The following is a 13,404-nucleotide window of genomic DNA, read 5'->3' on the forward strand; positions in this document are numbered from 1 at the left end:
CCTGGAAATCAATAATCATGGCCAACCTCTTTACAGAGTCTCAGAGTTTAGAACCTAATTTTTTCCCTACCTAACAGAAAATTACAGTTGTAGCCTTTTCCAAAGTGGGCTGCAAGAAATTGTAAAGCAGGTCCCATTTATGTATTTTTAGCATGGATTTAGCAGTTTGCTTGTGCTTTAGTCTAAACTTCTCCGTTACTTTAACGTATTCCATATTATTAACATCTCAAGGTGTTATAGAGTTCTTCAGATTCTCTAATAATTAGGATATGATACACACATTAATTACAATATTTCATGAGGTCACTTACAGCTGGGCCAGGAGCTCCAACTGGGCCTTGCAGACCGGCAGGTCCTGGTGGACCCTAAAAAACACAGGAATAAATATGGTGATCTAATTCATCCACTGCAAACTCAATCAATCCATCACATAACAATTTTATTACTCAGAAGTCCCCAATATCACACATTCTCTGCAACAGTTGTTTTTATTTTGACATAAAGGTACAAACATAATGCATTTGTTAAACAAAAAATGTTCATGTTTTTGTTTTATGGTGGTGACATTAACATCTAGTTTAACAATATTTGGTGTACATGTATGCACACCTTAAACAGAAAAATACATTCAAAATCATGGGTAATTTTAGCACTGTAGAATTTTGAGCATGGATATACCCCCGCCACCTTTATAAATGTTTTTTTAATTATATAAATATTTAGTGCATTCTTTCTGATTTAATAATGTGATTTGTTTAATCTACATCATAATATAAACAATATCCTTGTGCTTAATAAAAATACTATTGACTGCGTAACTATTCTCATTCTCATAGCCATCCAGGGAAAGTTGCATTTGTTTTCTCTAGTGCTGAAAGACCTTAAATCCCATATACATTCAAAAATGTAGAGAAAGCATACGTTTCCAAAAACTATTGCAATTAGGGTTCAAAATAATAAGCCACATATAGGAATTTGTTTGATTGTCCTCCAGAAAAATACTCCCTTGTGACCACTAGTGTTAATAAGAGTTGACAGTGAGTTTTTTCCTCATTATACACTTACATAAAAACTCAATATTCATTCTTTTCTCTACTTTCCTAAAGCTAGCAATCCTAAAAAACATTTACCACTAAAGGTAAAGGTAAGGGTGTCTGTCTATAACCCCCCCCCAGGCTTTGAAAGGGTTAGATTTGTATTTGTGGTAATATGGCAGAATTGGAAAAACATTATACTCTATTTATTAAATTATGTTACTTTCAGTTGTATTTAATTTTTCAGGCTTTTGGATAAATCTTTTTGGTATATATATATATATATATATATATATATATATGTGTGTGTAGGTCTACTTATGCAGAAGTAGTGGTGTATACATTTGTAATCATTAAAAAACAATAGCATGATAGGGCCAGCATACAAGGCTAAAAAGCAAAACTTAAAGTTTACTGTGTATGTTAGCATTTGTATATTTAATTGAAAAAAAGCTTCATATAGACCAGATGTATACATTTACCTGTTCTCCTTTGTCTCCTTTTCCTCCTTTCTGGCCAGGCTCTCCTATTTCACCCTGCAAACAGAAAAGGTGGTTGTTATAGGGAATTTCCAAGAAGCACATGTGTGTGAATGTCAATGTACTGGGATTGAGCTGGCATTGTATATATTGATTCCTCTTAATTTTTTTGACAGCCTAATCCCAGAATTGATTAGTGTGGAATTCCCTCGGATTTCAGCTAAATACAATGGGGGATTTAATTAGTTGATCAGATTATCAAAGACGATAACTATAGGAAGGGTCAGCAAAGATTAATAAGACCTTAAAAACTAAGGTTAGTGACTTTAATGCTAATTTATGAATGACAGATATAGCAGCAATTGGTTCCTATAATGAACGTAATCATAGCAAATATTACAGTTTTACTGGTCTTTTACTTTTACAGTTTTACTGGTCACTTGATGTAATATTTTAACTAAGAAAAGCAACTGAAGTAGAGTTAAGCTGCATTGACATGTGCAGTTATTGTTGTTGGAAAGGATCTTTCACAATCCTTTTCAACGACAAAGGACTGCATGATGCATGAACAGGTGCTGTACATACAGCACTGTTCTGCTCCATGGAGAGGGGAGGGGGAGAACGACGGAACGGCACCCTGTTGCACGCTCTCCCCCTTCCCTTGCAATAGGATCGTGCATTACAACAATGGGCGCTGTACACACACCAGATTCTCGTCCGATATCAGCCCTGAGCCGATTATTGGGTGAGAACCATTGGACGTGTTTACGTAGCTTTACTAGAATTGTCTGAATAAAATGGGCCTGTGTGTGACAACAATATATGATCCTCACACAGTTGTGGTGACATTCTGTTAACTAATTTTCATTTGAAATGAATGTGTCTGTTCAATAGGCTCTAACTAATATACAGAATATTTTTTATGCATTCTCTGGCCATGAAACAGCATTACCTTGTCACCGTCTTCACCAGGAGGTCCCTGGGGGCCAGCAGGTCCTGGGAGACCCACAGGTCCTTGTACTCCATCTCGCCCAGCTGGTCCCTGAGGTCCTTTTTCACCCTTAAATTATGTCCCAGAGAATGTAAAGAATTAATACATAAATACAAATTTAAAACAGAGAATCAAAAAGCATTGTAAATTAAAGTCTCCAGACATGCAAATCTAATCCAGGAAGCACAGAACTTTCCTCAAATCAGCCCGCACTTTTAATATTATTTCAAGTTTTATTTAATTCCTACTTTAATGTGTGCTTCTTGGTGGGTCTACTTGGGAGCTCCACCTATTCGGGGATAGCTCAAGATACATCAGTGTCAATTTGGGAAGTACACACTGGTCTATATTCCACAAAGCTCATATTCTTGACATTATTAAATGAAGGTAAAAGCAACTCTTTAATATAAAGGTGGTAAAACATCTAGCTGCTGTAGAAAAGTATTAGGATACTTTAAAGATACTAAAGTGGATGAATTTAAAGTGTACCTTACCTGTCCTAAGATGTTTCCTAAGATAACAACAATACTTTCTTTAGCTGTCAAATGGCACAACTTTACTGATCACCAAAGACTTTAAAATTTAACAGTTCAATGTCAATAAGTAGCACTTGGGTAGCACTCCAGAAGGAAGAAGGGATATTCTCTTGGTTAAAGGTTGACACTTTTTGTATAGTTCTGGCTTAGGATCCAAGGGAGCTCCACCAAGACATGGGAAACAATTAAAGGCTTAAACAGATGTTTCAAGCACCACAATGTGCTGCTCATGAACACTACTGGTATCTTTAAATAAATAGAAAATAGGTGACTTCCAGGTTTCCCCCATTGTAAAGAAGCAGTCATTGCATTTTTCAACAGATATGGTATTATAGCATCTAAAGTACAGAGCTGCCTTTCACTAAGGTTTTTTTAACCTACCCCTAACCCCCCTTAGCTAACTTACCTATATACTTAATTTCCAAATAGAAAGGTATATCACAGGCACATTCAGGAAATGTTGTATTCAAAGAAACACTCCACTTTTGCTTAAAATATTTAATAAGAATACAAACCAGTTTTAAGGTAATGTTTTTAAAAATTACCTTTTATATAAAGTGCATGTCTGTTGCTCACTAAACTTGCCAACTTATTACCTTCCTAAGCAAAATTGCTTGAACTCCTACCCATCCCAACAGCCTAATTTCTAGCAGATAATGACCTGGCAAAATTCAAAAGAAGATCAAAACCATGCACAACAGTACAACAATGACTGCACTCAAAACATACCTATGTGGTTGATCTATGAACACCTCCAAAACAAAACATACCAATTAAATATGAAAACTACATAAGTCTATTTATTGTTGCTGAAATAGCCAAAATCAATCAGTCTAGCAGCTTGAAACTGTTATACCTGGTTAGCCGTTAATAATCCTGAACAGTATACTAAACTTATAAATATGGTGACAGCCTGAAGTTTTCATTTTCTCAGAATATATAAAATGAGTATCATTGTTCACTTCTCAGCCTGGAACATTAGTAAGAAGAAAGATACATCTATCATTTGGATAAATAGGTGTGTTGCATCTCTCTTATTTATTAAAGAATGTTGCCATTTTTCACATAATCAATACTCAGTACGGCAATGAAATGCCAAAGGTGGCATAGAGTCAATGAAATACTAGATACTAGTGAAGAGATTCTGACAAAGAAACAGAATCCTTTCAATGCCCAATTCTGTTGTTCCACACAGCAGGCATTGTAACACATTCTGTCAAAAGATTATTGAAAAATTTAGTTTCCAAAATGACCTTTAATCACAGCAATTATTTCATCATTTGCAATAGGCAAACAATCAGTCACAATACTCAGCTGGGCAATATATAATAATTTTACATCTGATCTTCTACTTACAATGCTACCTTTAAGCTAGCCCTCCATCTAGACTACTATACCACTCACTAAAAAACATACAACAAAGTATCCTTTTTTTTTTATCATTTTTACAGAAGTTTGTGTTTAAATACAGTCACTATGTTAGCGCCTGCCAAAGTAACAACTATGATCCAACATGGACTTTTGAGGGGCCCTGTGCAAAAAAACTGAAGGCATGGCTTTGTTGCATCTTTTTCAGTTCTAGGGCAGATTTGTGCACTGACAGCTTTAGACTGACAGCACGTGAAGGCCATTCTTTTACCCAGTTGTCACACAGCATACATGTAAAGGAGTGAGGTGCGTAAGACATGAAAATAAATGTATTAATAAATAAATAAGATTTCACCTTGATAAGATTGTGCTTGAATGTCCTGTATTAGTGCGTTAAGTTGTTAGTACAACTTAAAGGTAAAATTATTTTAGTACCTTGGTAGCTATGCAGTTATTTTGCATATCTTAGTCTAAGTGTGACGTATCATGGTGACATTACATTACTATGGTAGTATAGTGTCATTCTGGCAACATGCTATGAATGTTTTGATGCACTGTAACATAATACTGATGTAGCCTAATTGGAACTGATGTATGTTATAAACAAGTTAAACAAAGCCCTGAGTTTTTTTCAGTCTAGCCTGAAAGGATTCCTTGTTTTACTGCTCTGTCTAAAGCTGATACTTACTCAGAGGGTTGTCATTTTTGGAAAGTTGAATAAAGGGTACGGGGGTGTCGCTTAAGTTGGTGTGGCTCACTAGACATACCTAAATGACTGCAAATTAGTCATAACAAGCATAGCAGAGCAGAAAATGTAATCATTTGTCAAAAGTAAGTGTACTTGAAAAGTCATGAACTTTTTGGTGCTGCCATGATAAATAATTGTTTATTCTTCAAATCACAGGTATATACTGTATAAATCTGCCATACGCTGACATTTACAAATATACAGTATTTTTGTCTGAAATGTAACATCTGTTATTTATTTAAAACAAAATACCTGTGACTTTGCATAAAAAAATGAATGTTTCAAGGTCCAAGTAAAAATTAAAACTAAAAAAACACCACTAATCAGCTCACCATTTAAAATATAAAATGTATTATTTGACTAATTTCACACCATTTATTTTGTCATGCAGCCAAACAAGCTATGTGCCTTTTTGAAAGTAAAAAGAAATGTTCTTTAGTTTACGGAAAAATCATTCCTAAAAGATTTATTTGTCAATAGAAATAAAGGTTAAAAAAATTGTGATGGCTTCCCAATATCAACAATTATGCCCAAAAAACTACATATGAGCAGACTGTAGATAGGCACAGGACTCTCTTTGTCCTAGAATAAGTGAGCCAACCAGTGCAGAGTCTGGTCATGGGTAAAGCTAAAGGGCAGGCAAAAGTGGCACCCACAACCTTTACTTAGCCCTGAAAGCAAACATAATAGTCACTTTTTAGAGTTGGTTGGTAGCTACCTCATTCACTCACATTTTTAACAAAATACTACACTCTATTAGTATGCTACCTGGCCAGTGTACGTTTCTGCTGAGAGACATAAACTTCATGAATGTCACTTGTGGACCCCATTTATTAGCGCAAGCTACCGGGGAAATTTATCTCCCTCTGACAAAACACACATGCATTGTCACTTACAAAGCAAAGTTTGAATCTGCAGCAGTGAAGCTATGTTCTGCATTTTAAAAAATGAAAATGTTTCTTACCAGTATATCTATATGGTAGTTATCATAGACTATTTGTGTTTCTAGCCTCAGTAAATAACTCTTTGTTATCTGAGGCTGCACTGTGTATGATTTATTTTATTGTAACTACTATTTGTGTTCCCATGCTGCTTTTTTGGTTCTGAACTGTGTAAAACTGCCATCCTTCTTCACCGTTGCCATATGTTTGTGTCAATATACTGCATGGGTATCTTAGCTATCACAAACATTATATTTAAACCAACTCCTTTCCTCAAGAGCCAGGATCTGCACACATTTTTAGTATGTAGTATATAAGTATTCTTCTTTTAACAGATAGCAGCACATTTTGTAAAGTATGATTTGAAGAGGCAGGAAATTATTTTTTATATAAAAAATTTAGGCCTGTATGTGGCCCTGCAGGACTGAAGTTAGAAGCCCCTATTTTTACCCAATAATTTATGCATCAAGTTTCTCCACTTCTATAACCTCTATGTAAGGCAGTACAATCACAATACCAAATTCTATGTCACCTTCTGACACTCTTTTTGAATAACAATTCTGCAGATTTTCTGCCTACAGGGTTCTTAAGCTCTTTACAGATATATTTGGATTCTGTAACAAAAAAGTAAAAAACTCCAGAAGCTAAACACGCAATAAACAAGGTCATCAGGAGCTGGGACTAGCACAAAGGACAACTATGTGTGAAAGCAATTGCCTTTCAAGTTTATAAACTTGCAGTATAACTCTTAATCATCTGAGGATATTACTTTAGCTTTTGCACAAGTTTACGAAGCACAAATTTTGTTGTAGGCTAAAATATTTATCCAGCTGCATTTTTACGCTCTTCATCTAAAACACGGGAGAATCTTCCTGTTCCTGTGAAACCCTGTTTCACTCTTAGAAAAACTGGCATAGATTTTCCTTAAAAGGATCACAGTAAACAATCAAATTATCCTGGCAAAGTTACAGATTTGTTGTTAATAATGACATAATAAGATTTGTCCCATATCATTCAAGCTCCTTACCCAGTTTCCCTCATTGCTAATACCTAATGCCCTTATTGCTCCCTGGCATTTTGGGTGCCCACTAAAATAAAGTTAAATGCAAGAAGTGAGGTGTCTAATATCCAAGGACCAGGATAAAGGGTTCTATGTTCTATAGCTCCAACCTTTTTTTAGGGCTTTCCTTTCATTTGCTCCAGCAATTAGAATGCCAAAGATTTGGAATGATTTTCACATTTTTTACACATTTCTATTACAACAAATGTTCTAGATGTGGTTTGGTATTACATGCTAACTTTACAGTATGGTGAAATACTCACGGGAGCTCCTTTTTCTCCAGCTGGTCCTGGTGGGCCCTGAGGACCGGGTCTTCCTGGTAGACCAATTGGTCCAGCAGCACCTGCAGCTCCTCTTTCTCCAGCAGAACCCTGAAGAATAAAATCAAGTCCATCAATCATGCAATTGTTTATTAGCAATGCAGAATCAAAACTTTTTTTTGGATTATCATTTGGGTAATATCTGCATGAATAACCAGTATCTTAGGGTTATCATGTTATGAGAAGTATAAAGACTTGAGTTGATTGTCATTTCAAAGTAAAAATAGTTACTTTTTTCAGAGTGAAACAAATTTCATTTTGTGTATAGCTGGTTCATAGGTTATACTTATAAGGAGAAAACAAATACAACTGACTTTTTCTAGTGAGGTACCATGATTATCTAGGTTTTTTTCCAAAAATGCTAGTACTATATTAATAGAAGGGTATATGGCTATACCCTGCCAAGGAAGCCAGCAAACCAATAAAAAAAGAAAGGCCACAACATTCGGCAAATATAGGACATGTTGAGTGGCTCCAGATCATCGTCTTTGCCTCTAATTTTACTAAATCAAGTCATCCACCACATTGTAAAGTCAAATAGATGCATGCTGTTAGAGGTATGACCAGAATGATTTCCGTTGTCATCACAATGCTTTGAAATGTGTACTAAAATGGGTGCTATCCAATAATAATGTGATTGCACTTGGATTTTGGGAAAATATATAGTGATATACTTTAATGGTCATAGAGAAATTAGTACTTACAATTGGGCCGGGTGGACCCTGTGGACCTTCACCACCTTTCAAACCAGCAGAACCCTGTAACAAAAAGGGAAATAGCAATTACAATATTAATTGACAGTTTTGACAGACAGTTAACTGGAGAACTGAAGAAACATAAATATTGAATTCTAGTCTTCACATGAAATATTGGAATGTTTAGGAGTTTTCTAAAGGACAACTGTTATAGTTCCTGAATTAAATATTCAGTCATTTTTATTTACTGATTAAAAACAAAAATTAAATGTGTATTATTTAGCCTGATGAAAAAAATAAAGGAAAATATATAACCACTGCACATTAAACTTTGCAGTTTCCCATTTTAGCTCAATCTAGCTTTCTGCATGCAACTGAAAACCTTTGAGAAACGTCCACATTTATGAAAAGACATGATGGTGTAGATTCTTCCATGTTTAATTACTTGGTTTTAAACTTTTAAAAAGTTGAGTAATGAACATGCAATTCATAACATTTTTAGTTATTTATATTGTTCAATGTGTAAAAAAACATGTGACCACAAAATATGCAGTCAAATGATCATATATAATCAAAAATGTTTTCCTACTGTCTATGTCAGTAGTTCAAACTTAAAAAAAAAATCCCTAATTTAAATTTTGGTCTGCCATCATTCTTTCTATGTTGCAGTTTGCCAAGTCCTAAAGTACTCTAGCTAATACCTATAAACAGTGGAAGCAGAACAAACATAGCTCAACACTTTCCCTTATTTATCTTCTTAGGAGGAAAAACATATCACCACTTTTGCACAACATTCTACCAACAAGCTAGTAAATCTGTATATTAACATACACTCTCAACGTTATTGCCCCTAAGGGATACCCTATTCTTCCCAATCCCTGGGACATCAAATCTTAATCTGCTAACCATGGTTTGCCAGCTCAAACACAAAAGTTTTATATAAGCCTAATCAAAATATAAAGCCAATGTTTTATTTTACTGTACATAATCTTTTGAAACTGCAGATCGATAGCAGGTTAAAAATGTTTTTCATTTTGTATTTGGGATCTCATACATCATCAGTGGCACAAAACTTAGCATTTTCGTTCAGTGTTTATTTAGCCATTTTTATTTTTAGCAAGAAACTTTTGAGAAAATCAACTTTACTCATAAATAAAAAAGTAAAGGCTATACTCATAATATTACTGTAAATATATGAATAATCATAATGTATTTACTAACTAATAATAACGTACAAAAGGTTTACATTGAATACTAGCCCTAAGAAGACTATATGTAGATGTAGCCTGAAGTTTATGAGCTACACAGCTAACTTTTCATTGCTAGAAAACATATATGATTTTTCAAAATGTTTGCTAAGGTCAGTTAGACTATGTTTCAGCTGTCTGCAATAAATAAGGTGTCAATATGCTCACTGAGCCATAGCACATTCTTCAGTGTATTTAGTCTATAAAAGTCTTCTAAACTATGAAACCATTACAAACAAAGATGTAGCTAGCTAAACTTCACCTTTTTAAAGTTTGACTAAGAATGTTTTACAGTGCTCTTTTTTTGTTGTGCACCTACTCACCTGGGCTCCAGGAAGACCTCTCTCTCCAGGGAATCCACGAAGGCCTGGTGGACCATCTTTACCAGAGACACCTTGAGGACCAGGATCTCCCTGTTAATTTAAAAAAAAGGTTTTTTAAAAAACTTTGAAAAAAAAAATTTAAAAAACTGTTGTCATCTACACAATATACAATAAAAATCAAAGTAGTAAAGTTTTACTATATAAAATGACTGATTACAAAGTTACACCCAGCACAGCATACATTATTGTAACAAAATTGCTAACCATTCTTCTTCAAAAAATAAATAATTGGGCAGCACATACCAGAGTTTCAAATCTAACAAACTTACCTTTGCACCCTCTTTTCCAGCTGCACCAGGTAAACCTTGTTCTCCAGGGGGGCCAGGAGGTCCAGGATGACCTCTTTCACCAATGGGACCAGTTTCTCCGGTTGGACCCTGCAAACGTATGTAAGAGGTACATTAGACATTTGATATGTAGTAAGAGAAACATTTAGCTATAGAATTAGGGAAAATGAATAGACCTTGACAATGTTAGTAAAAGACAGGTTTAAATATTTGAGAGTTGTACCAGAAAGTAAATGAGCGAGGTTGTTATGTGAACAAGAATGTGGGAGGAAAGTAAGGCAATTAGATAGAAAGATGATTGGTACTTGCCTGTGGTCCTACAACACCTCCAGGACCTGGTGGACCAGTTTTTCCTTGGAAACCCTGAGGAAATTAGAGTTTACAGTTCATAGCTATTTGTATTAGGTTAACAAGATCATCTTTGGGAAAGACTTATTCTAAATAGATGTAGATATAGAAAAGCCCTACCCACAAGTGATAGAAAGGAACAACTTCCCAGGGGAAAGCCTAAAGAGACTATGACCACACTTACCAATAGATTTGGACACTAAAGATAAACTAAAACCTTCCATAGCCCACAAATCGTCTTAATTACCTACTTGCCAATTTTTTAGCACTTAAATAACTTGCTGTCCACTGAACAGTTGGCTTTATGATCTTCTAAAGCATTAGTGACATCATACTCCTCCTACTTACCGAATCTCCAACAATTAGAATGCGTGCTAGCAAGCTGAAGCACATCTAGCTGGTGCCAAGCTGCATGTTCTCTGTGAGCATGGTAAAAAATGCAGCTTGGTATACGAAGAGGTTAAATAAATAAATAGCAATTTATTTGCATAAAATAAGAGATTATGACAGCATGGGTCTAAATGCTATCAACACATGATAAGGAGAGCACAGCTATTTGTTGTTAGAGAGCAATCAAACTCAGTCTGTTAATAGAGTGCAGCATAATGAGAAACATAGTGCACAATCATTTCTCATTTTACTGGCAATTGTAATGGACACACAATTCACTATTTCACGTTAGGCAATAAGAAAGCAAAAAGAGAAAATAATTGGTTAGGAAAAAAATAAAAATACAATGTCTCAATAATAAATTTTCCAAAAAGCAACCTACAGTGTCCTTGTCATCTGAAGCATCAAGGGACAAAACAAATTTCTTCTCTGTATTACATTGCATTAATGCACATTAGGTACGTTAGCATGTTGAAGTGCCATTTATTCTGAATTTGAAAAGCACCCAAATGCACTATGTTAAATCATTTGTGATGCAAATACGTTATAATATGCCTCAATGCAAAGTAATACATTGTGGTATGTTGGGAAAAATACACAGTGCATATTTTTGGCATTTTTCTGCATTGCCAGTCCTTTCTGCATTGCAATGCAATTAATATTAATGAGAGAAAAAAAAGGTCATACTGCAATGCACCAAAATGTCAAGATCTAAATGGACCCTAAATGGCAAGTTCATCAGACTACCAAACTGCCTCAGAAATGTCATTGCTTTCCAGAGGATTAGTTGTCCACATTTTAAACTGAAATTTAGCTTCTGGGGACTAGGCCTGCTTGTGTATTCTGCAGCAGGTGATATATTGCCATCAGTAGCATGTAGTCAAAAGGATTGTGCAGTAGCTTGTGTCAAAGTAGGCAAAGGGCTATTTGGAACAAAAAAAGAAACACTATTTTTTTATGCGAGGATAAATAGCTGCTGGTGCTGTGCACATTTTGGAGGGGAGGCTAATTATATTAACTACAAGTTTATTTTTATTTTATTTAATAGGGGGAAGTATCATAAAAGTACATTTTTTCTAAATTTACATTGCTGACCAAACACTGCCTTATGTTGACAAGCAGTAAAAATTCTGCAATAAATGAATTGATATCAGGTATTTTTTTAAGAACCTTATTGACTGCAGTAGCCATAAGAATTGAAATATATACTGCTTGGATTTGTGGATTTAAATAAATAAAGACACTGTTTCATTTTCTGGAGCTTTTTCTCCTGATTTTTTATTACTAAAAGGCTTTCACCACCCAACTGCTCTTTTAGGCAATACAGAAAACAACTTTGTGATCTAAGTATGTTTTTCCCCAAAACTTACAGAGGTATGACCACATTGATAAGAGAGAAGATTTACATCCAGAAGTAACCAGTTAAGTATACAAACTTCACAAGAAGCAGGACAGATTTGTATTTGCTATAGTATTTGGAAGCTTCTTATTATAAATAATAAACAATCAATGGTAATATAAAAAGCCAATGCATCAGAATGATGTTGTCTAGGGATGCTTTATTATTTAGAATGCCTGTTTGTTGCGATTTTAAGTAATGTAGTCTCGCTTGGTTAGCTAATATTTCTTAACATATTTTGTCCTCTGCGTATATATGATACTGTAATTATATCCCCACTCAACTGATGGACATTAGATAATCACAGGGGAGAAAATTGCTGGTTTAACCTCAACGAGAGACTTGTTATAGAGTTGCAAGGAATATTTATTGGATATGAAAGACACCCTGGATTTCAGCAAGCTGTTAAATTAAAACTACATCTCCAGCAGTGCAGCAAATATGTGGTAACAACTACTGAAATGTATTATCGGGTTTGTGGAGCTCTAATGATTATGATTAAAATGATCTGGGTAACTGAAAAAAGAAAACACCAGAAGTAAGCTAAAAAAATGAAAGAAAATGTACTTTTAGGACAAAACATGAGTGATGGTATTATTTGTTAAAATATATATTTTTCTCTAAATCCCTAAACCCAATTAACACATAGCCTTCTGTTCGTCACACTGGTAAAAGTGCTATCGTTCTGCTGGTTGTGCCAGCCGTTGAGAATGGTCCCAATGTGGAGAGGCCCTTGTGAAATGAGAATGATATGAAGCTGAGGCTGTGACTGAGTTAGAGTATCTAAACTATTTTCATTTTGGATAGAATAGAGAGGAATTTTCTTCTTCATGTTTGACTCCCAGGGGAGATCTTCCTTCTCTTTTTTTCATCCCCTTTTCAGACCATTGTCACCAGAACAAATATCCTTTAACTGTTCTGAGCCCCATTATGTTACAGTACACTGCTGTTCTCAAGTCCTAAACTTTGGGATTCAATTATCAAAGGGCAACAGCCTTTGCCATAAAATGGCATTTATTTATATACAAAGATCATCGCTTTTCAATTTGCCCAAGTGCTGAAAGTGGTGATCATCTGAAAATATCACCATTTTTTGAAAGGTTTACCACATTATGCAAACTGATTCTTTCAGTACTGAATGATGCAAATCTCAAGACTTTCCAATAGCCAATCAGTTC

General features: G+C 34.9%; 1 protein-coding gene across 1 annotated transcript in view; it reads right to left on the reverse strand.

The window, feature by feature from the left end:
* COL11A1 (collagen type XI alpha 1 chain) overlaps nt 1–13,404 on the reverse strand; it is a gene marked incomplete in the record, with an annotated part of 137,389 nt that overhangs the window by 27,225 nt on the left and 96,760 nt on the right. Inside the window, 8 exon segments of the mRNA XM_072420016.1 lie at nt 312–365; nt 1,517–1,570; nt 2,466–2,573; nt 7,421–7,528; nt 8,182–8,235; nt 9,743–9,832; nt 10,072–10,179; nt 10,399–10,452. Coding sequence (XP_072276117.1) covers nt 312–365; nt 1,517–1,570; nt 2,466–2,573; nt 7,421–7,528; nt 8,182–8,235; nt 9,743–9,832; nt 10,072–10,179; nt 10,399–10,452 — 630 coding nt within the window.

This window comes from Pyxicephalus adspersus, chromosome 8 (assembly GCF_032062135.1).
Source record: "Pyxicephalus adspersus chromosome 8, UCB_Pads_2.0, whole genome shotgun sequence".
Classification (NCBI taxonomy): Eukaryota; Metazoa; Chordata; class Amphibia; order Anura; family Pyxicephalidae; genus Pyxicephalus; species Pyxicephalus adspersus.